The sequence below is a fragment of the Gymnodraco acuticeps genome, unplaced genomic scaffold (assembly GCF_902827175.1).
Source record: "Gymnodraco acuticeps unplaced genomic scaffold, fGymAcu1.1, whole genome shotgun sequence".
Classification (NCBI taxonomy): Eukaryota; Metazoa; Chordata; class Actinopteri; order Perciformes; family Bathydraconidae; genus Gymnodraco; species Gymnodraco acuticeps.
Window position 1 is genome coordinate 1,485,014 of NW_022990014.1, and position 25,057 is coordinate 1,510,070.

The 25,057-nt window shown below is 40.5% G+C and overlaps 2 protein-coding genes across 3 annotated transcripts; one reads left to right on the forward strand and one right to left on the reverse strand.

Moving 5' to 3' along the window:
• The first annotated feature begins 1,453 nt into the window (after window positions 1–1,453).
• On the forward strand, window positions 1,454–15,429 carry stk24a (serine/threonine kinase 24a (STE20 homolog, yeast)). Its single transcript, XM_034213259.1, has 11 exons — window positions 1,454–1,930; window positions 5,310–5,540; window positions 8,428–8,484; window positions 8,643–8,751; window positions 8,898–9,055; window positions 10,351–10,536; window positions 10,639–10,784; window positions 11,515–11,653; window positions 11,755–11,823; window positions 11,915–12,051; window positions 12,394–15,429. The coding sequence occupies exons 1-11, from the start codon at window positions 1,889–1,891 to the stop codon at window positions 12,425–12,427; spliced, it is 1,308 nt and encodes a 435-aa protein (XP_034069150.1). The 5' UTR covers window positions 1,454–1,888; the 3' UTR covers window positions 12,428–15,429.
• A 507-nt stretch (window positions 15,430–15,936) lies between these two features.
• LOC117544322 (INO80 complex subunit D) lies at window positions 15,937–24,998 on the reverse strand. 2 transcript variants are annotated; one of them, XM_034213258.1, is made up of 10 exons: window positions 24,757–24,998; window positions 22,915–23,161; window positions 21,975–22,786; window positions 21,732–21,825; window positions 21,417–21,641; window positions 21,172–21,281; window positions 20,844–20,977; window positions 20,462–20,685; window positions 20,161–20,318; window positions 15,937–19,474 (listed from the first exon to the last, which is right to left on the reverse strand). In XM_034213258.1, exons 2-10 carry the CDS (start codon window positions 23,130–23,132, stop codon window positions 18,444–18,446), a joined length of 3,006 nt encoding a protein of 1,001 aa, XP_034069149.1. In that variant the 5' UTR covers window positions 23,133–23,161; window positions 24,757–24,998; the 3' UTR covers window positions 15,937–18,443. The 2 variants fall into 2 exon arrangements, with proteins under 2 accessions (XP_034069149.1, XP_034069148.1); XM_034213257.1 differs by having other exon boundaries at window positions 20,462–20,709.
• Window positions 24,999–25,057: the final 59 nt, after the last annotated feature.

Below are 25,057 nucleotides of genomic sequence, written 5' to 3' on the forward strand. Positions count from 1 at the left end.
ATTTAGTATTATATCCAGTAAAATCACATAATGTCTGCCTATAGTATTAACTACAGATGAACCATTTACATATCATTGGATGAACTTTCTGTTTTATATTTATGTAAGTTGTGTTCAGGTAAGCAATAAAAAATAAATCCTGTTTAAATGTTTTCACAATTCTTGTCTTCATCTTTTGCCCAAAAAACGATGTAAATATTGAGCATTATTTCAACTTTGACATCACATCTTCAGCTTAGATCTTACAGCTATATAAGACGCATGTTTTGGCTAGTACAGATCTCTGATTACGAGACAAAAATGAATGCATTAAAACATGTCAGGCCAACATTTATCTTTATTTGAGTGTAAAGTTCAATACTTCATCTTCCACGTTGTAGTTTGACAACATTATCTTAACTCAATATCCATTTCCCATATTTGTATGGATCTTTCAACATGTCCTCATCAGTGAAGTGTACTCAATTTACTGTAGTGTAGACTGTTGCTTTTCCCCAAAAAAAATCAAACTACCACAACGAAATTGACATGCAGTGAACTTTAGGCCTTTGGGGCTCCAGGACAGCTGCTTGGTTTGCCCAGTTGTTAATAAAGCCTTACCCATAATAACCACTGCATTTGGTTGCCAAACATTGTGTTTTACAAGTATACATATTAGACTTGCATCCTTGTAAATGTTAGGAACCACACCTATGTGAACTTCATCCACCCTCTTTGTTTTAACTGTTTTATTGTATCATGTATAATCCAAATCATTATCTTTTAACCAAACACAAGTCGACATATCGACAAAAATACAGGATAAGCCAAAATCTTAAAGGCTACCAAGGAGTGATGCGGCAAATAAGCTACATTATATTTACGGTTTTACATATTTCGATCCCATTATCATCTCTTAATCCATGTGATTTCACAATACAGTGACTGATTTATATTTAGACTTGCTGTATGATTGGATTTTTTGGTCAGGACAATTAAAAAAAATGTATAACATATTTTCCACAAAAAGTAAAGAGGTTCAAAGGCAAAAGTATTTTACAATCAATAAGATTGTCCAGTACATATATTTTGTTTTACTAAGTGAATGATTACAAAAATTATTGAATACATACATTCAACGTTTTGTATGCTGATGATTTTCTTTTGATGTGGTATCGAATAATACCTGACCATGCTTGGAAAAATCTTCTTTTATTTAAGACTTTTCTTTTTTGTTATTGCATGCCTATTTTGACTGCTTTGCCACTTTTGCTGTAACAGTTTACATTTCCCCGCTGTGGTACAAAGTTCTGATTCTGAAGTCAAATGGAATTTAGTACAAAAATAAAAAATATACAGACAAACATACATTCATAAAAACGTCCTTCTTCCCGTGACGCTTTTTGATTAACGCATGACGACATAATGTACTCTCTACTCTGATTGGTCCTCCGGGAAATGAAAATGACATTAACCAAGATGGCGCTGGGCGACAGAGAAAAGTGATGAGAGAATAGAACAACAAGCGATAGAACTAAAAAAAAAGGGTGCATTTATTTACCCTCTGCGACTTTTTTTTAATCAAAGCTCTATTTGATCATCGGTACACAGTACAGCAACTGTCGAGGGACCGCACGGGTCTACAGATATATAATTATTCCGCTAACTGTTTGCTAACTAGCTGCTAAAGTAGCTAGCGTAGCTAACGTTCGCATAACTGCGGAAGAGAAGCTCGAAGTACAAACCGACGAGCTGTTTTATTATGATCAGGCGACTCTCCGTTTGATACATTCACTGTCCTTGATAGAGTTTGCATCACATTTAACCCAGGGGTCGGTCGGAAAACTATTATCAGATCAGGAAAGCTGAAAAAGACGAGGAAAGGCGTCATCTTTGCTGATCTGACGCCATGGCTCTCTCCACTATTCAGAGTGGACTGACGGGGATTCAGGTAAATGACATGTTTTTATATTATAAGCTAACTTTCCGAGTCAAGTTTGTTTGGTTCAGAGCCAGCCGACATTTTACTTTACGGAAGTTTAACTCGATGCCTGTAAACAACTTTATCTACGGGAACACTGTATCGTTATCAAGATGAACACTATCTCTTGTGGTATAATAAATGCACCTATTTGTCAAAGTCCATTATGAACGAATGTGATAAGAAGCCTGACACCTTGTTTAATCGTGTGTTAAATCTAACGTGTACTGAATGACTGAAGAGCTGTCAAACCACAGGTATACAGTCTATTCAGGCTGAGTTTACTCCTAATTTATTAACATCATTCACTGTAGGCTAAAATGCAGTTAAAGCACAAGTTGATACATCCAACTATTTAGTCCATATTCACTGTTTTAATTTGACCAACAGTGCAAAACTGTTAATTATACAGTTGATTCCAATTTAAGGCAAGGGAAATAACACATGATCAAGTTGAAGTAGCTGTAACATCCATTGTGTGGCCTTTCAGTTTAAAAAATGCTACACAATTTTCTAAATAGCTGCCTTCTTTAACTGTCATCAACTGAACTGACGCTTCACTGCCAGTACTTGGTGAGTAATGTCATGAGTCCTGCTTGTCATCTGTTACAGAGCACTCTACATATCACACATATTGGTATGAAAGTCACTGTCATTGTTGATTTATCTGGGGATCACTTTGTCACTCAATCAATGACTTGTTTGGGGCATGAAATAGTGGAACCCATTCCATTTAATGCTACAACTAATGACTTTATTATTATTATTATTATTATTATTATTATTATTATATTAAATACAATAGTAAAGACTCTACAATGATATTAAACAGCCTGTCTTCCAGTTTGAGAAGCTAAAACTATTTTGAATGACAAACTAATTAAATCATTCATTAATTATGAAATAGTTGTCATTTAATAATTGATCCACACATTAAAGGGGCTAATGATATCAGATGACCTCTTATAACATCATCAGTTTACTATCAGAAGAAAATAGTTGATGATTAATATGATGTTGATTGACAGGTCAGGTATATTAAATGAGAATAAGCTCTAGTTTTGAGATTGCAGCTTTTGGCAGTTGTTTAAGAAAGTCATTGTTGTGTTGGCTAATTGTATTTCCGTTTTTTGATAGTATTGTGTTCAATTTAACATATATGTTTTTAGTTGAACCAGCCTGGCCTGTTTGAAGACATGAAGTAGGCCACACTACATCCCATGTAAGAATGACAACCTTGTCTGGCGACCTAACCAGTCACATGCATGATTATTCTATTGATTGCACACAATACTACTCTTTCTCTTAAAGGATGAATGCTTCTTTAGCACATGCACAGACACACACAGGTTCAGAGGAGGAACAAATAGACCTGAGGTTACTTTTCTTAGAAGTGTTTGCACTTGGGATGTGGTGTGTGTGTGACGCTACACTACTCAGTTGTGTGTTTCAGATGGAGAGCATCAAAAACATGCTTTGAGAGCGAGGTTCAGGCAGCTTTAGTTGTCGCAGTAAACCTGCTGACTGTGGATATGGCAAGTACATTCCCATCATGTGTAGTCCGTGGGCGCAGCGCCCTTGTTGTTTTTCCCATTGTTTCACGTCAGCCTCGACATTATAATGTTCACCTGGATGACTGACCACACCAGTGTTATGATAGTATTTTGGTGGTGTTGTTCCAACTCTGCTTTATTCTGTGCCGCTCTGTCTCTTTGTTGTAAAGTCCCTTTGCTATCAAATCAGCAGCCACCTCTTTGCCAATTTTTCAAAGTGCAGCTGCTCTTCCCCCCTTCCATATAGGTTTGACCACCATTAGCACTTTTACAGGAAACTGTTCTCTGGGGGGCTGTACAACATTATACTGCACCCGCCAACAGATCATGGTCTTAGTGCTAGATTACCTGGCAAATCAAACTTTGGGCTTAATTGCTATAGTTCTTTATTATTAAAGCTACTGCAACATTTGTTTCATTTACATTTTTCAGATAATCTTCATAATATACAGTTTGATGCGGTATTAAAAATGCTACTCTTTTTCAGAAGAGACTGTGCATTACATTTGTCTTAGAAATGTTGGCAATGCAAACACGAATAATTGTTCTGCATGAAGTGAAATTGAACCGGCCAACATGAAGACCATTACACTCTCCCCAGTGCTCCACGGGGAAATAGGCCATTTATTTCAGTCAATAAGTTAGGGTGTAGTCCTTCAGTGTCTGTGTAGCCTGTGTGGTGGAGGTCATTAAGCTAAGTTGGGTTTGTTTTACATTATCTCAGGATTTAAGTGTTTCTCACAGCCACACAATCTGCTCTGAAAAGGCAGAAAGATATTAGAAAGAGTTTGAGTTGATTGCATCGTGGAAAGGAACCAGTGGGTTTTTAGCTTAGCCCATACCGGAGGATATCTTGATCTCTGTCGTATTGACTTTCACCATTCTACAATCATTTCTCTGATATATACATATTTACTAGACCAAACGATTAATTGCAAAAATTGTTTACAGATCAAATCATTTTAATGGCATACCTCCGGTTGCAACAATGCATCATAGTTTGCAGATATGTTGCTTGTATGTTCAGCTGTTGTCCTGTGTAACAACCAGAGGTAGGAGTAAGTCCTACGTGTGCAAGTCATGAGCAAGTCTCAAGTCTTGACCTACAAGTATCAAGCAAGTCCCAAGTCACTGTGGTGAGAGTCAAGTCAAGTCATTGCTCAGGTCAAGCAAGTCAAGTCATTGCTCAGGTCAAGCAAGTCAAGTCATTGCTCAGGTCAAGCACGTCAAGTCATTGCTCAGGTCAAGCAAGTCAAGTCATTGCTCAGGTCAAGCAAGTCAAGTCATTCTAAATTCTGATGAGCCCAGTTTCCGCATTTAAATCAGTTAAAAGACAGTGGTTATGAAAATGGATTCAACCCACACTATGATCTTCAAGTCCAAGTCTAACGTAGCTTAAACTTAACGTTAGCTTTCTAGCTAACACAACACATGCACGCACCTTTCTCTGTGGGTTTTTTTGTAGTGACGAATGAAGTTGGATGTTGTGGTGGCCGTGTCACTGATCTGTATGCTGCAGACCCTGCATGCCGCTGTTCTCTTCTTATTACCGTCATCGACAAAATAATCCTTGAATCCAAACCTCACTATTTTTGGAGTAACGCTAGCCGCTGTTAACTGAGACTCCTGAGTCTGACTCGAGTCAAGTCATGTGACTCGAGTCCCCACCTCTGGTAACAACGACTAGAAAACTTGTGTTATCTCCGAATACATGTAAACCTTGTCAGTCACATTTTGTTCTGTGTTATTAAAATGCGCTCTACTCTCTCTCTCCCATCCTTCTCTCTGTCACACAGAATTTCCATGCTGATCCAGAGGAGTACTTCACCAAGATGGACAGGATAGGGAAAGGCTCTTTTGGGGAAGTTTTCAAAGGCATCGACAGTCGGACTCAGAAAGTTGTGGCCATTAAAATTATTGATCTGGAAGAAGCAGAGGATGAAATAGAAGACATTCAACAGGAAATCACCGTTCTCAGCCAGTGCGACAGTCCCTTTATCACCAAGTATTATGGATCCTACCTGAAGGTAAGCTGTGACCTCAGGGATAATATCTTATTCAATTTGGGATGGCCCATACTCCAAATAAATCATATGTCAGTAGTGTGTTCTTTCAAGCAAGTGTGTACAATGTAGGTCAATAAATAATGCATATGTGCGATGGAACAAGCATTTCCTGTGTAATATCGCACAGATTGCTGTTGAACAAAAAGAACTAGGCCAACGTTGCTGTGGTATATGCTGTAGCTTGAGGGCTTTTAACAGTGCGATCTGTAAGTATTTGGACACTGACATATGTTTTTAGTTTTTTTCTCTATACTCTAGCAGATTTTTTGGGATTGGAAATCACAATTAGGTCAATGTGTTCAGCTTTAATATCAGGGCGTTCATGTGTAAATGTAGTCAACAGGGAAGGAATCATCGCTTTTTGTAGGCCTATGCATAAAAGAAGAAGCTTAACAGTTAAAGGAGGACAGATCTGGCGACATTATGTTTATATAAACTACTGCATAGCTGGAAGTCAGTTTTTTAACATCTCTGTATAGTCAAGTGGATTTTTAGTCACGCTACATGTGATGGTGCTTAAGATGTCTCGATTTTGGCCTAATTCAACCCCCCTGACAATTGGAGAATAAACTCATTGGTCATTACAAATTAGCAACACATAATATATTACCATGTGAGGGGTCCAGATCCAGTCTTAACCCCCTCCTAAAATATGAAATATGATCATATTCTGTTGTGTGTGCTGTGCCATTATTGCAGCAAAAACATTGGTGAATTGTATTCTCATGTGCGTGTTGCAACCTGATTTATAAATTGGTTTCAAAAGTCCTGTAGTCTGAGCCCGGCTTTAGAGTGCCTCTCACAGCGTTTATAGTACTTAACAGCAGTAAGCAGAGAAGTGGTGGTCCATTACCTCAAGTTATGCTGCAGGCTGAAGCAGAGAATTAAGGCTTATTTGTGCGTACATAAGCGTGGTATTTGTGCTGTTTGTATGTGTGTGTTTACATTTCTTACAAACTTTAAAGTGGTATTGTTGTGATCAACAGTTTTCTAGTTCCCATCTTCGTTCTCAAATCAATACCCTTGCTAGAGATCACATGGGAGAATCAAGAATTGTTGCCAGTATAGAGAGATTTTCTTAGTGCTTTTGCTTTGTGTTTTTTCGGTTGATGTAGTTTAGGCTTTTCTTTCTGGTCATAAATCTCCTGAGAAGTCACAGGCATAGGATGTTACTTTCAACCCCAAGAACTTCAGAAATGACCCATTTTCAAATTGTTTTGTTGTAATCCTAAGTGATAGTTGTCTGATTGGTGGGTGCTGTACATAGCAAACAGGAACTGCTAGTTCTGTATACTTTAATGTAGCTGAAATGTAAACAAATAACATTTATAAAAGGGAGCGTCAGGTTGTGCCCCACGGAATAATTTACGGTAGGGATGCACGATATTGTTTTTTTTTTTTAAACCAATACCGATAACTTCCTGCTTCTCAAGACCGATACCGATAACCGATAATAATATAATATATATATTAAATGTACCTGTAGTTTTTGCACACCTGGTGGTAAACAAAAGACTAGTAGTGAGCAAATGACATGAGCATTACTACTATGAACAAAACAAAGCCAAGAACAGTTTTGACTCTCGTCAAGCGCCATCATTTCTATGATGAAGTTAGAGATCGTTTTAGCCCTGGGGTCGTCTCTGGCAAACTTCTTGCCTTTTTCAAAAGCCTCGTCGATAGGTAAAAGCCCCGGTGCCTTTGCAGCTGGCTTTGGATTCGCCGCTAGTTTAGCAGCGCAGGCGTCTTCGTGCGCTTTTAACACACCATCGTAGCGATGGCGATGTTTCAGGTGACTAATCAGGTTGGAAGTATTATAGCTCGTTGCACCCTGTTTTTTTTCCCCAACTTCTGCATTGCATTTGTTAATACAAATAGCAAGCGAACTATCTAACTCTGAAACTTTGAAATAGTCCCATACTACCGGCGACATGTTTGTTTACTGTCCTGGCTTCACGGCCGCACACCATTTACGTCACAGCCAGGCATGAGTTAGGGAGCGCTGGATTTGTGAAGAACTCCCCTCTTCCTAAACCACTAATACCACAGTACTGGCAAAACGGGAGGAGCCGAGTGAAAAACAAGCGCCCCTCATCCCAATCCACCCACACCGCAGTATTATTTTCTTTTTTTTTACCCAAAAAATATATTGTATATTATCGGGGCTATTAATACTGGTATCGGGTTTATCGGGAGGACGTCATAATTCCTAATATCGGACCGATGATTATCGGGCACCACTAATTTACGGTATCCCAGGCAACATTATATTTTCGAAATAATCTGTGTGCACCTGGAAACCTCAACCCACAAGCGTAGATTCCACATCCACAGATCTGTAGTTGTAGTGAGTGACAGGTGTTGTTTATTCTCAACATTGCACTTGTGCAGGAAACAGGTGCTGCACAACTGAATCAGACCGCTGACATGCTTCTAGTGGTTTTTAGTGCAGCTTTCACTCCAACTAAAGTCAGCCTGTAGAGGAGTGGGCATCCCAAGGCAATTTTAAACGTATTGCTATACAATCTAATATTCCTTTTCTTTTTTTACGAATTGAACCTAAGGTTTAACACAGCTATGATAATTGAATTTACAACCATAAACCAGTCTGTTGTAAATGTTAAAACGTTATAGAATATTTTAGAATTCATAGAGTTGGTGTCGCCACTGTGTTGCTGTATATTATGTCTTCTTTCCACCAAGTGAGCAATGGAGCATTTCATTTGATTTAAACATACAAAAGGTTGAACTCAGCTGTTGACCTAAATCTGCATATGTTTTGGGCACATCTTTTTATTTAATTGTTTTATCAAACACTATCCGACTAAATTCCTGTTTTTATTTTCAGGGTACAAAACTATGGATTATTATGGAGTATTTGGGTGGAGGATCAGCCCTGGATTTGGTAAGTCTATAGCAAAATAAAATCGATGGCCTTTCTTAAGATGATCACAATTGCTTTGCCATTATGACAGTTCTCTGATGTGTAAAAGCTGAGCCATGTATCTTTCAAAGATGGACCCAACGTCACCTTTTCCTCCTCTTATTTCTCCCTCCCTCTAGTTGGAACCAGGAGCCCTGGATGAAACGCAGATTGCCACAATTCTGAGAGAGATCCTGAAAGGTCTGGAGTATCTGCACTCTGAAAAGAAAATCCACAGGGATATCAAAGGTTAGACTGGCTCCTAGCATTGCTCTGTTTTAGCTTGAGTCTTGTTTATGGTTTAATCACCAGCTGAGTGTGCTGTGTGTAATCGGGCCCAAAAACCTAATCATGGGTGTGGAAGTTATGTTTGTATCCGTTTGCTTTGCTTTCAGCCGCCAACGTGTTGATGTCAGAACAAGGCGAAGTGAAACTGGCTGACTTCGGAGTGGCGGGCCAGCTGACCGACACCCAGATAAAACGAAACACATTCGTTGGTACTCCTTTCTGGATGGCACCTGAAGTCATAAAGCAGTCGGCCTACGATTCAAAGGTCAGAATGATCTCAGCTTTTATTGTTATCACAGGTTAGAGTACGAAAGCCCAAATCAAATCTAGTTTTCTGGAGACAATGCTTCAATCGACGACTATACATTCTTAATGGCGAGACATTTTAACTAGTGCTTGGCAACCATTAAAATGTTTAATCGAATCAAATATATTTGCCACTGCCAGGGCATTATCGTTTTATCTAGTTTGTTATAGAATAGGCACATTTGCAGCATGTGAGCGCTGCTGCAGTCTTAGCCCCGCCCCAAATGCTCTCATTGGTTGAGACGTGTGCTGGCGCCCATCCCAAGCCAATACTGATCAACATCCCACCCCTCCATGGTTTGTCTGTATGTGTATTCAGAGCCAGTAAGCAATAGACTTTCAAAATATAATTGAACACTTAAACTGTTAATGTGCAATAACATAATTGTCGGTGTTAATAACGCGTTAACTTGCCCAGACCTAATTTTAACTTTATACACGGTCATTTTTTCTTTCATTTTATAACAAAACTAAGTAAACTTTCGTAGACACAGTAACAACATGTCGATGAGTCGGACAGCTGAGTCACAAAAGATTAGTGTGGGTTTAACACGTTGGCTGTGAGACTGAACATCTGGAGTCAGGGGAGTTTTCCATTGGACTAGTCAGTGAGAGCAGAAAGACAACAGGCTTATTCAAATGTTTGTCGAGTTTATATTATTCAGATCAACACATGACCTGTGTCAAAACTCCTTTAGTGATTCTCAAAGGGATGCAACATTTAGTAGCGATTTTATAAAAATGATTGACATACTTCATGTAGTGAACAAGATAGGAAAGTGAGCTCATGTGAGAGACTAAGTAAAACCCAAACTATGCTCTGTAATAAAAAGGTGTGTTGTCCCACCCAGGGGAAACATAATGCTGTGTGTGAACAGTTGGCATCAATAAAATCAACATTCACGTCTACAAATATAATAGTGGTGAAAAACAGAAAAGGGATCTGTCTGAAATAGCATAACATTGGTACAGTTTGTCCTTGTTTTAAATGCTCTGTGTACTGCTGTGTGCTTAAAGACTGTTTTTGTAGACTAGAAATGACCAAATATGTATTTTTGGAAGAACTGCAACATGAGTCAGTCAACACAGCCACTATGTGAGTGTCTAGAGTTTGCAGAGCTTCCTCAAACACACCCATGCTGCTTTAGTGAGTCAAGTCATTTCACACGGCACCGGTCAGTGTGTGTGTTTCTGGGGCGAATGTGTGAGAATGTTTCTAACATGATCTTCTCTTTGAAATGTCTTGTATTACAGGCAGACATCTGGTCTTTAGGAATAACAGCAATAGAGCTGGCTAAAGGAGAGCCGCCTCACTCTGAGCTGCACCCTATGAAGGTCTTATTCCTCATCCCAAAGAACAACCCCCCGACACTGGAAGGAAACTACAGCAAACCACTGAAAGAATTTATTGAAGCCTGCCTAAATAAGGAGCCTAGCTTTGTAAGTTTATAAATGACTCTCGTTCATGCTGGTATGAGCAGTAGTACACACAATTATTTTATATTAACCTTTACTATGTTTGTTTGCTGTGTTTTCCTTTAGAGGCCAACTGCCAAAGAGCTGTTAAAACACAAGTATATTGTAAGGCATGCCAAAAAGACGTCCTATCTGACGGAGCTGATTGACAGATACAAGCGGTGGAAGTCAGAGCAGTCTCGGGAAGCGTCCAGCTCCGACGATTCTGATGAGTAAGTTGTCTGCACCCATCAACATCCAGATTATGGCAAGGCAAGTTTATTTATATAGCACATTACAACACTATGCAACTCAAAGTGCTTTACAAAACTCAGCATTAAGAAATAGTGGAGAATTCAATGTTAAAAAGCTCAAATAGAATTAGACTGGTTTAAAATACAAGAATAAGACTTAAAGTGCAATGTGAGGTTTGAATACTGATTTGATTTTTTAAAAGGCAGCAGCCTTAAATGAACAACAAACCTGCAGTTGTATTGTATAAGAGATTTACTTTATTGAACCAAAATAAGGAGATGTTCTGTTGCAGTATCATTTAAAACAAAGTATTGCACATAATTGGAAATAAAAAAGAGTAGAAAATACACAATTATCAGAATCAAGTTTGTTGCGTTTACACATACAAGGAATTTGCTTTGGTATCTGGCACTGAACATAAGATAGTTCTATTTTGAGATGTTTAAACAATATAAACATCTCAAAATTGAAAATAAAACGGAACTAAAAAAGTTAAATATAAAGGTTGACCGTGAAGATACAAATCTGTAAACTCTCTGACCAATCAAACACTATGAAAGGGCCAAATTACAGCCAAGACAATATAAAAGTAGGATATTATTTACATTTAGTGTACATGAATGGCATATTGTTAAATTAAATATACATATATGCTTTAAACCTGAGCAACATTAATAGCACACTAATAAAAAGCCTGTGTGTCTGCAGGGAGCCGAACGGCCAGGCTTCTGGAAGAAGCTTCCCTGCTTCTGGCAGCGACGACTGGATCTTCAACACCATCAAGGAGAAAGACCTCAAAAAGTATCAGAACGGAGCAGCACAGCATACTGAGCTGAAGGAGAAAGAGGTGAGGCTACACACCACTGGAGGAAAAAGTAATGCAATAGTTGTTGAGCAAGTCTTTCCTTTGTCAAAGGTATATTTCAACTTTAAAATCATCTTTTACAGGTGCAGGAGAGTCCAAAGAAGCCTTTGTCACAAAGCTTATCATCGATTTTCTTGCCAGTGTTTACGGAGGTAATGGCTCTAATAAGTTATCCCAGGTTAAAAAATAATTTGGAAGTTCACTTTTAATTGTTTTTTTTGTTAAATGATGTCCTTGTTGCAGTTGAAAGAAAAGAGCGAGAACCGTAATGGCAAGCCGGAGGCAGCAGAGGAGCTGCGGGAGGCCATTCTCCTGGCAGAGGAGAAGCACCCAGGCATCTGTGACTCTCTCGTAGCTGAACTAGTGCAGAGACTTCAGAGGTAACCAGGGTTCACAATATCTCTTCTCTTTAAAGTATGTATGTGTTCAAATTCAAATGGGACGTTAAGGCCATCTATTGGTCAATCACTCAAAGGCTTTGGTCTACAAGGGAAAAAAGGATAAAGCACATAGGCATATTAAAGTGGCTGTAAAATAAAAACACTGCCACTGCCAACACTGCCACACTCAAGCCATTTGAATGTTCTACTCCATTATGACCATGTAAACGGAAACAGGAAGTAGCATGAAGAAAAACGTTTTTAACCCAGATTGTATGACAGTATATGATAATGTGTTCTTTATTCTGACATCTTGACATGTTCCTTTCCGATGTTTGTCAGGTATTCTGTGCCCCAGTCAGCTGCCAGTCACTGAGAGGAGCTCCCCCCGGCTCTGCTCTTATTCCCCACCCTGGTGGCAGCAGTCAGATCTTTCCCTCTGACCTCCACAGCCTGGATGAAGTCTCCCAGGAAGGTCTCCATCACCCATTTGCCTGAAGCAAATCCTGGCCTACTTAATGTCTGTTTATATGCTAGCACATCACCAGAGGGTCCTATTAAGGACAGTCAGTGGCCAGCCGCTCTGCTGCTTCCATGACTGCCACCTGCTGTAAGATGTCCCCTCTCAATACCTCCTTCACATTCTTGTTTGTTTTAATGATGGAGTCAGCTCTCTTTCTGCAAGGACTCTCGAGTTATTGGTTTTGGTGAGTTTGTGGCTTTTTCACAAAAGGTTTACACTCGGCATCCTTCTGGATAGAGTACCTTGCTTGATTAATTGTGTGCATGTGTGTGTGGCTGTGCGAGATATCCTGTGAAATGTGTGGTGAAGAGTGACGAGTGGGGTGAAGCATTCTATTGAAAAACTCAGGTATCCTGCTTTAAGTGGATTGGTTCCTCTGGGAGACGGAAAGAGCTCTAGGGTGGTTGTACAGTCTTGTAAATAAGCTAATTTCTACAGATTCATGAAAAAATAATGGAGTGTTTGTAATGGAACCACTGTGTACAAATGGCCAAATGCAAACTGTAGATAATGGTTGTGAGGTAAATATTTTGAGAGACTAAAATGGCCATACATGAGATTGCCTTGCCTTTCTACTTGTTCTTTTGTATATCAGTCTTTGATTTCTCCAGCTGTAAAACGTTTTAAATTACTCATCCAGTGAATGAAAATGTCTGCCCTCTATCATGTTTTACTTTTGATTTATTATATATTTCCTAATTCTCTTTAACTTTTTTGGTTTCACACTCGATGCTGTGCATTTAATATTGTTGGAGAATGTAAAAAAGGCTGGATCCATGAAGCCCCCGCCAGTTTTGAACACTGGATGCTCTGTTGCCAGCGCCGACTCCACGAGGCGTCGAGTCGTGTTGGTTTGTTGGACTTTGCCTCATCCCTTCTTTTTTTGCTGTGTGTTTCGACTGGTTAGACCGACTGAGGTTTCGTCCATTCATTCCATTAACAGGGCAATGTCATCATCAAGTTTATAAAAGCGCAGACTCTGTTGGTCTTCCTAGGAGCTGCACTGGTACTATCTATCTCCTCAGCGTACCTACAGCTTTAATTGCACTTCAAGTATAAATGCCTTTTTGACTATAAACAAAGTAGCCATAAAACAGTAGCACGAGACTTAAAGTATTTAGCAGGTATGCTGTCCGGGACTAAAAAAAAGTCCACCTGAAGTCTCACAGCTTGGACTCATGCAGTGTAATATTTGCCTGGCTCTATCTTTCCATTTGGACTCCTGAGAGGTTTTTCAGTTGTACAGTAAATGCATATAGACAAAGACTTCTCACATAGTAGATAACACTGCTGTCAGATGTACATATTAACATAAAGCCACGCGGTGTTCAGAGACCATCGGCACTGCTTCTACTTGTGACTGTAGTTTTAAAGGAATGTGCATGATAGTATAACGGTAAAAAGCCTATCGGTTGGCCCCAGCAGTATGCGTTGTAGCAGTATGCGTTGTAGCACACTGCTGCGGGACTGCAGGAATGTTGAGTCCTCCCGAACAGAGTCGAATCAGCCTTAGAGTATTTGTGATGAGTGGAATGAATAGTATCAGCTTTAAAATGTTAGATCCGATGCTTTTGTTGTTTTTCTTTGTCCCCTCCTGCTCCTGCATTGCAATGCACATGCAGCAATACTTTTAAATGATAAAAGATCAAATATAATTTATTGAATTCCTTGCCAGTATGATGCATGCATGAACAAATTAAGTCCTTTTTTTCATCTTCTCAGACTAGAGGAATTTTCACGATTCTTATGAAGTCAGTCAGATGATGTATATATTTTTTGCTATGGGCAATACACGGTACAACATGAAACAGGGCAAGTTAAAGAGAGAATTCAACAGTACGGGAATACAATTGTTTGTTAAATATATGGCTATGTCAGGTAGCTTAGCACAAAGGCTAGAAACAGGGCGGGACAATTAGCCTAGCTCTGTCCAGAAGAAACACATCGAGCACCTTTTTAAAGCTCACTGATCAACATGTTATATGTTTGTGTGTTTTATTTGTAAAAACCTGAAGTATAAAAGGATAGTGCGGTAATTTAAAAAAGGTTTTGTACTGGACTGTTTCTTGGCTTGGACCAGTAGCTGTAGCTTTATATTTCCTTTAACCCTCCACCAGTAGGCAAATTAGAGTATTTCCCATAATGTCAAATTATTCTTTTGATTCTCTTATGTTAATGTTTAAAGGAACATTATTATTTTTTCACACTTTAATGAGTAAAAGTAAAATCAAGAAAAGATACCCGACTCAATGATTACCATTTTCACTCTTTTGTTCCTTTTGTTTTTGACACTTCTGTAAAGAAAATCTCAACTCTCCATTCAAACTTCTCATGTGAAATGTGCCATGTGAGCCCTCCATCCAAAACAGAGACGCATTCAATACAATTTGCACCTTTTACATGGTCTTTTATGACTCTTTATCTCAAATGTGTGGCACTTTGCAGATTTATTTTTGTTTTTTAAAAATGGTACTTTAAAAAGCTACAATATTATGTCGCAATTACACTCGATTTATTTCCTTTCCCCTCCCTGGTATGTTGATGTATGGCAATAAAGCAGTGTGAACGCCAGGAATAATTTCTTAGCACAAGTAGGCATATATTCTATTAAACTATTTTTGTAACCCAAAAGAGCGGTATTATGTAATAGAGGGAGTCAATTTTGGTTCTGTGATGTGTTAAAGTTTCAGTAAACACTGGATAGCACTCACTTAAAATGTGCATTTCATTTTGTGTGACTTTGCTGACAGTTTATAGTCCAGTATACATGTTTGCTAATTCAGGGCAGTGCTGTTGGGTTTATTGAAAGTTGTCAAATGATTAAGGATAAAAATAAAAATCAAGTACAAATTTGATACAGTTTTGCCATTGTTTGACTGAGTCATACATTTAATCAAGACCTGTTCATCTTACATTGTGTCTGCATAATATCATCCTTCTTGCATAGCCTAATGTGTTGCTGTATATAGTTGTGAAAAATAGCTAAGTTGGCTTCAAAGGTGACCGGTTACAATTCTGTGACGACAACCCTGACTTCAGCTGCTAACAAAGACCATGTTCTATCAACCAAAGCAGAATAATGTACATTTAAGAGGGTGATTCCTACTCACACTTCCAGTAAAGTATATGCTATCAATTCATTATTTAAATTTCAACAGCCAATATTGTTACATTTGACAATTAGATGCTCAGCAGGTTAGAAATACAATATCTTATGGCCTGTGTTTCTATCTGGCATACAGTTAACTAAAACCCAGAATGACTGGTTTCAATGTGCATGGAAACATCTGGAAGTGACGCCTCACCTCATTGTAATTGGTGGAAATTAATGTAAAGTGACCAGTAAAGAAAATACCACAAACTGTCAGCAAATACCTCACAGCAAGTTTTATTTATACATCCAAAAACAAAAGATCAAATTTCTCACACTATATACAGATATTACATACAGTGTTTGTGCACATATTACATCATTTGTACACAAGAAAAATATACATAAAAATGTAAACCTTTGTATACAAAAAATACCTTAGACAAATTAAACAAGGACCAATAACAAAAGGTGACTAGATTAGCTCATCCTATCTTTAAAAACAGTAATACAGTACATTCAATGAGTATAGGAATTTGTCGGCCATCTCTGAATTCAAGCAGTTAAATGTGCCTACAGTCAAGCCCTGTTAATTTATTCTACGTGGTTTCTGGGAGAGTAAACTGGTGCAGTGACTAATCTCATGCTATGTGGATACAACAGTAATGCCTTGCAAACATTTCCATCCAACTAGAATATATTTTTTTAAACTTTTGGGGCACTGTGTTTATGACTTAATTACAACACTGCAGTGACTGAGAGGCCCAGCTGTCTCTGGTGGAGCTACGGGTTCACACTTCATTGTGTGTTTTCTCTTTGGAAGGGAGAGACAGAACTGGGCCTTCTCACAGCTGGAAATGGGGGAGTCTGGTGCAGACTCAGAGCTGGTAATGATGGCAGCTGTTCATTTAATGGGCTTCGAAGCAAAAATAATAATATAAAAAGGCAAGACGGACAGGGGACATGTGAAACACCAGCGGCCTCAACCACTCCTGTGCAAATCTATGTTGAAAAAACAACAACTGTAACGTTGATTAGTTTTTCTCCACAAAATGAAATGGCGATGCATATATTCCTAAATGTTATACCACCAAGAATCAAGCCAGTGACCATAATCTAATAATATTATAATGCTCTCACACCAAAGGTTGCTGCACCATGCAAATCTCAAGACCTCTCCCTGGAGTTTAATAGCCATCAAAAATACTCTCAATCAGGATATATATAAGTGACAGCATACAAACATTGATCCCTCCAAATTCAACCGTTTCGATAGCCATTAATAAACAAGAGACTCATTCTACAAGACACATGTTCCACTGAATACATTGCAAATACCAATTTCAATTAATTGCTACTCAATATTTCACCAACAAACCCCAAGATCGAGGCTTGCTACTCTATATACCTAATACTCAACAATGTCTGACAATCTGTCAAATGTCTAATATAATTTCCATCAAAAGCCATGGTTGTGCTGCTGTATGAGCCGGTAACAGACAGGGGAGGAGCTTCTGGGTGGTTTTTATTTTCTAAAATTAAATCCAGACCCCAGGATTGCATCATTTAGCTTACAATTGTGAGTTTTAGTGAAACTGTAACTCATCAAAACCATTTAAATCACCTACCTTAGCCATCTCAGGGTATTCAGACGTGTTAAAGTGGGTTGCCTTGTAGTCTTGACACTACATTTATCTGACGTGTAAGTCACTAATAACCATTGTATATGTGGACCACAGAGCACCTTTTAGAGTAGACACTTAAAGTCCCTGGATTACACCATCATTAACAAAAGCTCATGTATTAGCTTTAGAAATCCACACAGGATGACCTGAGAGAAAAAGTGATGTTGGGTTGACCTGATCACTGATCTTTGTAGGCTCTATTTCGGAGTAAAGTAAAAAAAAATACAACAGTTATAGAGGCCAAACTATGTTCTTGATCCAGTCTGGATTCAGCAAGTGAAGCTACATGTGATGAGACCAATAAAATACCTTACAATGCTAGAGTTATGTTAATGTGTTTATTGCTTTAAGAAACTATTTTGACCTTCAAGTGTCTACTAGGCCACTCAGAGTGCCACAACCAATGGTGAGGTCAGACATTTGAGCTAACCAATAAATGAGCACATATACAGTATACACAATTAAAAAAAAAACAGCTGTTTAAAAGTATTTTGGTAAATTTATACGAGTGACAAATCGGACTCAGTAAGATTCTATAATCATGATAACAGTTAAATAGCTTGAAACATAATGGGTCAAAAATATCACAACCTGTACCCTTAGTTTGTCAGAGGGCGACAGAAGCAGTGTGTGAAACGGGTTGAAAAATAAGAAAATGCAATGGCTATCTGAGCAAGGCAGGGTACAGTTGATCATTTAAAGACACGACTTGAACTGGCAAACAAACCAACCACTGATTGAGGCTTCTACGTCAATTAATTCTGAGCACTGACAGATAATCTCGGCTAAAGGTCCTTTCGCCAATTTTCACCCGTTTTTTTCAGAACGGACCGTTTCCCCCTTGCTGACGAAACCACAAGGCATCAAACGAGTCGACTCACACTGACTTAAAATCCGAGAGACCGCCTGGCTACAGCATTAAAACAAACAGAAATAGAAAATATTGTGGAAAATCTGAGGTTGTGCAAATTCATTATCAAATAGTGCACTATTACCACATTGCACATATGTAGCAGATGAAAAAGGGGGGGTTAAACCGGAGCCAGTGGACTGGATTGTAAGTGACTGTGAGTCAACAGACCGTTGCAGGCTCTCATTTACTCTGCGTGAAGGGCGGCGTGGCGCTGTTGGCACTTGCAGCGGTGGCACTAACTATGGAATAGCCAGCGGGGGGCGCTATGGAGCTGTGGCTGGGCTGCACGTCTTTCGGGATGCCACTGTGGGAGGCCAATTGATGGCCGAAGGCCGCGCTGAACTGTGGGAGCTGCTGCTTGGGCTTTGTGCAGGTCAGAAGATCGTGTGAGGCGGATGGGAGCGAGGATGAGGGAGCGGGGGCCGTGGTTAAACCCGTCAGGCCGCTCTGAGGCATCGCTGAGAGCGCCGCCATGGGCTGCAGCGTCACAGAGTGGGTGGTGGCCGGGGGCGTTGACAGAGAGGTGGATACGAGATGACTTTCTGATCCTATGAGATTGCCAAACTGCGTTGGGTCTGTGAGGGGGAGGGGGAGATTGTTCCATGAAGAGCGTGGGGGTCCTGGTAGACCGCTGAGAGGGACTTCCAGCAGAAGGGGGGTGTCAGACTGGAAGGAACTGGCGTGGGGAGAAGATATGTGGTCGCTGTATGGGGAGGGCACGTGCTCGCTGCTGTAATGGCTGCCCTGGGGGGACGATGTTTGTGTGTCAGACTTGGCCAGGACGTGGGATGCGTGTGTGCGGGGAAACGTTCGCTCCGTTAACGAGGTCTGAGTGAGCAGGGAGGTGGTGGAGGGGGCTACCGTAGAGGAAGATGAGGTCAGGTTGGAGCACGACGTCTGGGGCAGGTTAGCGGGCTGAGATGGGGGCGAGGGGGTAAAGTGACACCCTGTCGACTGCAGGAGATTGTCCGTCAGCTCGAGGCTGCTAAAGTTCTCTGTCTGGATGCGGCTGTTGAGCAGGTCGCCCATCCCCCCCGGCTGCACCGGCCCGGGGAACACTGCCATGGCTCGGTGGTCCACTCCTTCAGAGGGGGCCAGGTCCCCCATGGAGGTCAGGCACACCAAAGAGTCTGGGTAGGAGCCCATAGCCTGCAGGGCTCGCACCAGCTCCTCAGCCTCCTCCGTGGTGGGCAATAAGTCCCCATTCTTCCCTATAAATACACAACAATTACCATTATGAAATCTAGTGATGGAAAGTAACAAAGTGCATTAACTCAACTACTTCAGTAAAATATTTAGATAAAAGTACTTCAATGTTTCAATTTGATCCTTTCAGAGATAAATATTGTACTGTTCATTTGGTTGACAGCTTTGGGTCCTTTGTAGATGTCATTTATTAACACAAATGTATAAAAACAAATAAATAATAGTGTATTATTATAGATTAAGTTTCCCAGCAGTATATTAAATAGTTCAAAGGATATCCAGCTGCAACATTAAAGTGATAAACAGATTAAATCATTATTTAATATGACATAATAATAACATATATTGCTCCACATAATGCGTAGTTATACTTTTGATATTTAAAGTTGAGTTTGATGCTTATACTTATATGATTTTAAGTGAGATTTTTACTAACAGTATTCTCTACACATTGTCTTTACTTAAGGCGAGACACTATGCAAAAATATAGTCTTTTATGCTATGGTCAATTTGGACAGTTTGAGATTTTCTTTCAGGCTGGTGGATAGAAAACATTCAAAACTTATTTGGGTGTTTATTTTATTACAAACTGTGTTTATTTGGGTCTATAGATTCCTCCTAAATGAAAGTAAAGCATTAGATGATGTGGGAGGACTTTGTTAACACACACAAGAATAAGCTGTATGACAACCTTCAAACAAGTCGAAGTCCTGTAGGTCATCGGGCAGTCTGGGTAACACATCGGAGAAATCCTCCTGGTTTAGCTCGAGGTCATTTGGAATGTCTGCCATTTCATTGGTGATATCGTCAGGAAGCTCCTCTGCACTCAGGTCTGGAGTTGAGGGGCTCCTGCCAGAAAGATGAGATCAAAATGCTTAGTGAAGAAAACCACATGCTTCGTGACATGGGAGACTGTGAATGAGCCTCATGCTCCCAGACACTGGATCTCTGCACACTAAATGTTTAAGTTAACAGTGTAGAGTGAAGCAGACCTGATGCTGGCCTGCGAGGGCATTGCGAGGCTTATAGAAGGCATTCCCAGGTTCCCCTGCGGTAACGCTGGGGGGATGGGTTTCTGAGGCCTCCTCGGCCCTCTCCTCCTCTTCTTCTTGTGTTTTTTGGTGAGTGCCGGGGGTTTGGTCTTTTTACGTGGCTTCCGCTGTTGCTGCTGCTGGTGCTGCACTCGTCGGTTACCATCCCCTCGCAGGAAGTTATCCTGTGTGTTATGTATGAGAGAGCACTGAATCATTGTAACATTAGCCCAAATGAAGATCAACAAAGCAGTCACCAAGAAATCAGGCTTTTGGCTTTCTTGAGTTATTGTTGACATTCAAAAGGATATTTAAAATTGGCCTTTGAAAATGTTTAACTCACCATTTTTTTGGCATGCTCTTCACAGAGTGGTGTCTGGTGCGTAATATCAAACACAGGGATGGAGCACTGCTGACCATCTGCAAATTTGGCTGTGCAACTAGCAAAGAGCTGCTGGGAACGATTCAACAGAATGTCTATAGAGAACAATGAAGGAAATAACACCAAACACTACACAGAGGGCATTTAATCATGAACTCCGGTCCCACAAACCAAAACATTTACAACTGAAACTGATTAAATCATGTTTTTAACTACCAAAAACAGAATCACAGCCGTTCTTTTTCACAGCCAGCTATACATGTGAAAAGCGATGTGGTGGAAAGGATACGCTGAAAGCAGTGTCGTGTGAAGGGCAGAGCCCTGTTGTTGCAGGCCTGGCCCTTTGTGCTGCCAGTGCAGGTCCCTGTGTCTGCTTTCTGCTGCCTTCCTGGAGCCGCACTGCAGAAACATACAGGCAAGCAACATCACTGACAACACGTCTCATCTGTTGTGTGCACTTATATGAATCACAGGAGGGAGATGGAGGGTTTGTGATTAGTTCAGATAAGTAAAATGGAACATTTGAGAGACTACCTTGAGGAGCTTCGAGAGGCACCACGTAACTCCTGGATGAGCTGCCCAGCACAGTTGGGGTTGTTACCGGCAGCATGTAGCAAGGCTTTGCGGAAGACATAGCGGTATCTCTTTTGGCGGATGCTCGCCCTCTCCTGCCTGCACATGTGCTTGTATTTCTCCTGGAGGTACGAGCAAAGCCGAAGTAGTCTTGTTCGCCGCGAGGAGCCGCTATCTTCTTCCAACCTATTTTGAAAGAAAAAAAGTTAATAGCACTCATGATGGGAAGTGTCAGGTTAAAGTTTACACTGTGGGGTTAAGACATAAAATACTGACCCATTCTGGGGTCTCCAAGAGCTCTGAAAAGGAAAAAATGTCTCTGTCTCCTCTTCATCGTCATCATCAGCACTGTCTTCTGACCAGTCCAGTCCTGGAAGAGAACTTGTTAGAGCGTGGTACTTGGCAGGCTCAAATCTCATTTGCTACACTGTACTGTATGTTATCTTTCTTCTAAAGAAAATGCATATTAATTTATAAGTATGGGGGGAAAAAAATGTGTGTGAAATTAAAATCAAGCACCTAGATGAGGAAACAGGTCTCCGTGCTCCTGGTGTGTCTTGGCACAGAGCTGCACCAGATGTTGCAACCTGGCCAGGCAGCTGGCAGAAGGTGAGAAGGCAGCGGGACGCATGACAACCATGTGCCGCTGATTGTTACTACCACTGTCCTTGCAACTGACAGGCAAGTGAGTAGCATTGAAAGGCATTTTCCTGCTGAGTGATGGCCCAGTAGGTTGCACTGGACTGGGTGCTGCATTAGCGGGCATCCCTGGAGGCAGAAAGTTGACCGTCTGAGGTGGTGGTGGATTGCATAATAAACCCTGCTGCTGTCCTGGGAAAATGAAGGAAGTCACGCTGGAGTGCTGGGGCGGCTGGAGGAGACCTGACTGTTGCCGTGGGAGATGAGAGTTGAGTGGCGAGGAGGGGTGGACACGGGAGCCTGGGGAGGGATTAAAGTGCTCAGGAGGTGGCTGGAAGAGGTCCGTGTCATGGCAGAGCTTCTGGTTGAGCACCAGCCGGCTCTGTAGTTTCTTCTTGATGGCGTTGCCCTTCCGAGGTGAACCCACCTCCTCGCCATCAGTGTCATCCTCATAAAAGGCAAAAGGGTCCAGGAGTTCCCCGTCAGGGAGGGGTAACAGGCGTGAACAGGGAGGAGATGGCGGTAGATCATCCAGACCATTCTGAGCTTTCAGAGCTAAAGAGGGCACAGTTATGTTAAGAGCCACTGACTCCAGGTGAGCCCGTGAGCGCATTTCCTCAAAAGCGTCATGTTTCTTTTTCCGCTCCTTCTTGGGGATAAAGCCCAGAACCTGCAGGTGACTGTTACAGTATCTGGAAAACAAGAACACAGCCTCAGCATACTGTACACAGCATGTCTTCTGCACAGTGTGTGCAATAATATGCTAAACAAACATACAGGTTTATATGTTCTTTTAAGTGATTAACATGACACTACACACCTGCGGTCCTCTGACTTGGGGATGGGGTTGGTACACCGCTGGCTGTTGTACTTGGCCACATATTCACATTGCTTGAAGGGGGCTGTCTTATCCTCCAGAACATGCCGTATACAGAAAGCATAGCCATTGAGTCTGCGCTGCTTGCAGAGCTTTGGGCTGTACGAGCACAACGGCTTATTGTCCACCTCTGAGAAGTGTATGTGTTTGCCTTCATACATCACGTGACTCTTGTTCTTGACAACATCAGCTGATGGGGTAAATCAGGGAAAAACCAAGAATTACATCCCTAACACTTAATACTGAGGAGGTAACCATGCATGCAAAATAGCCACCTCTACAACTTGTGGCTGTTTACCAAGCTCTTAGCTAATAATTAGAGAAAACTAATTCTGTAAGCCAACATAATTATACATTACAACCTGATTATTGAATATGTTTATATTAATAAAGTAATTCAACTATTAGTTGACTGTTTTATGAAAACGTATAATGCACTGACATGTTAATACTTTTATGAGATAACTTTAGTCTAGTAGACACACTTTCAGACCTTCAATTTTTGTTCTCATAATATCTAATTGAGAAACGGTGGGTAAACAGAGAATATGTAATTTTATCAAACAGGTATTATCTTTCAAGGTAGCACTTACAAGATAATTATTATGGTTGTATGACACTTTCAAGTTAACGCTCAAAACAGTGACTTGCTGGTGTGCATCCATCAATAAAAAAAACAAGATAAAGACTTAAATAACTCAATAAAAAATGTGCCTTTTTTCAACAAGAACGCTGCCTTTTTTTTTTTTTTAAATATAGCGCTTCATAATAAACACACATGCAAACAGGAGGATGCTATATCACGATACACTGTAGCGTTAGCTGCTGAGGTTCACCAGTAGCTTAGCTGCTACTTTTAACTATAATTGTGTGTTTAAAAGATGGTTTTAGGGATCACTACGGTTGTAAGACCCGAGGTACATGTTGTACACAAAAGATCGTGTTGGCTACGTGTAATCTGTTGTAGCCTGGGGTCACGTTAACAACTTTAGTCACGGAGAACCGGACAGGCAGCAAACGGTGACTATCGTTTGCTAGCGTAACTAACTACCTTTGGAGCCTGGGGAGCTAGCCATCATTAGCTTGGAGCCGATGGACAGATGTAAAACACAAATAAATGAAATTCTAAACACAATAACGCGCATTATACTACTGTATCATAATATATTAAAGCAACTGTATATCCATATTCAGGCAGAAATACATGTTATAATGATGAACAAAACGTAAAATTGGTGAGTTAGCTAACAAGCTACCAAGGCTAAAAACACAAATTAGTAGGCGGTAGCTAACCAGGAAACGGAAACATCAGCAAATGGCAACACTATAAAAAGGTCTATTTTCAGTTTAGTTTTATAAAGAAAAAAATGCAAGATGAATCCTAGATTGCAAGCAATAATGTGGGATAATCTTGGAGTTTCTGTATAAATAAATATGATATATTTGTGGCCAAATACTTTCGAACAAAGGGTCTACATACGAGGCTTAAGGCCTGTCCTCGAAGGCCTCTGTAATAATCAATATGAATTATAGCCTTTATCGTTACATAGAGTCACATTAGCAGGTCACAGGACTTGAGAATGTCAACATTGCATAACATCCCATATGTACTTAAGGCACGGACTCATTTATTCAGATCACAAGTTACAAAATAAATTAGCCATTAAAAGGAGGCCTATTAGCTTAGATAGCACAGCGGCTTCTAGTTGAACGCCTGGCCGTCTGAGGCCTGCGCAAAACGGCACACTCAGAAATCGAGTCCGAGGCCCCGATGAATTCGCTTACCTTGAATTGGTATGGGCTGTATAAGGTATTCACTCCAGATAGACGGCCGAAATGTCTATTGCAATCTGCTAGGCTATTTGTGCATCGATATCGAAGACAAGATAATAGCAGTGATCTTCATCGAGCTCGGTATATCTGTAAATAAGGATGCATTTAAATATAGGCTATCCAGAGCAAATATCAAGCAGGCTGCTGAGGATTTTTGTAGGATCCACAGCCGAATCCACACAGCACCACTACAGGCACTGCGAGGACATGACAACAATCCGCTCAACAACAACAACCTCTCCTACCATATTGG

Bases quoted from the DNA above. Each gene is read 5' to 3' on its own strand.
- LOC117544322 (XM_034213257.1), bottom strand. From the start codon at position 23,132: ATGTATGAAGGCAAACACATACACTTCTCAGAGGTGGACAATAAGCCG. The intron at 22,787-22,914 runs GTGTGTAGTGTC...CTTGTTTTCCAG, and splicing joins CCCAAGTCAGAGGACCGCAG to ATACTGTAACAGTCACCTGC. The intron at 21,282-21,416 runs GTAGTCTCTCAA...ATGTTTCTGCAG, and splicing joins GCCTCTCGAAGCTCCTCAAG to TGCGGCTCCAGGAAGGCAGC.
- stk24a (XM_034213259.1), top strand. From the start codon at position 1,889: ATGGCTCTCTCCACTATTCAGAGTGGACTGACGGGGATTCAG. The intron at 8,752-8,897 runs GTTAGACTGGCT...CTTTGCTTTCAG, and splicing joins AATCCACAGGGATATCAAAG to CCGCCAACGTGTTGATGTCA. The intron at 10,537-10,638 runs GTAAGTTTATAA...GTTTTCCTTTAG, and splicing joins TAAATAAGGAGCCTAGCTTT to AGGCCAACTGCCAAAGAGCT.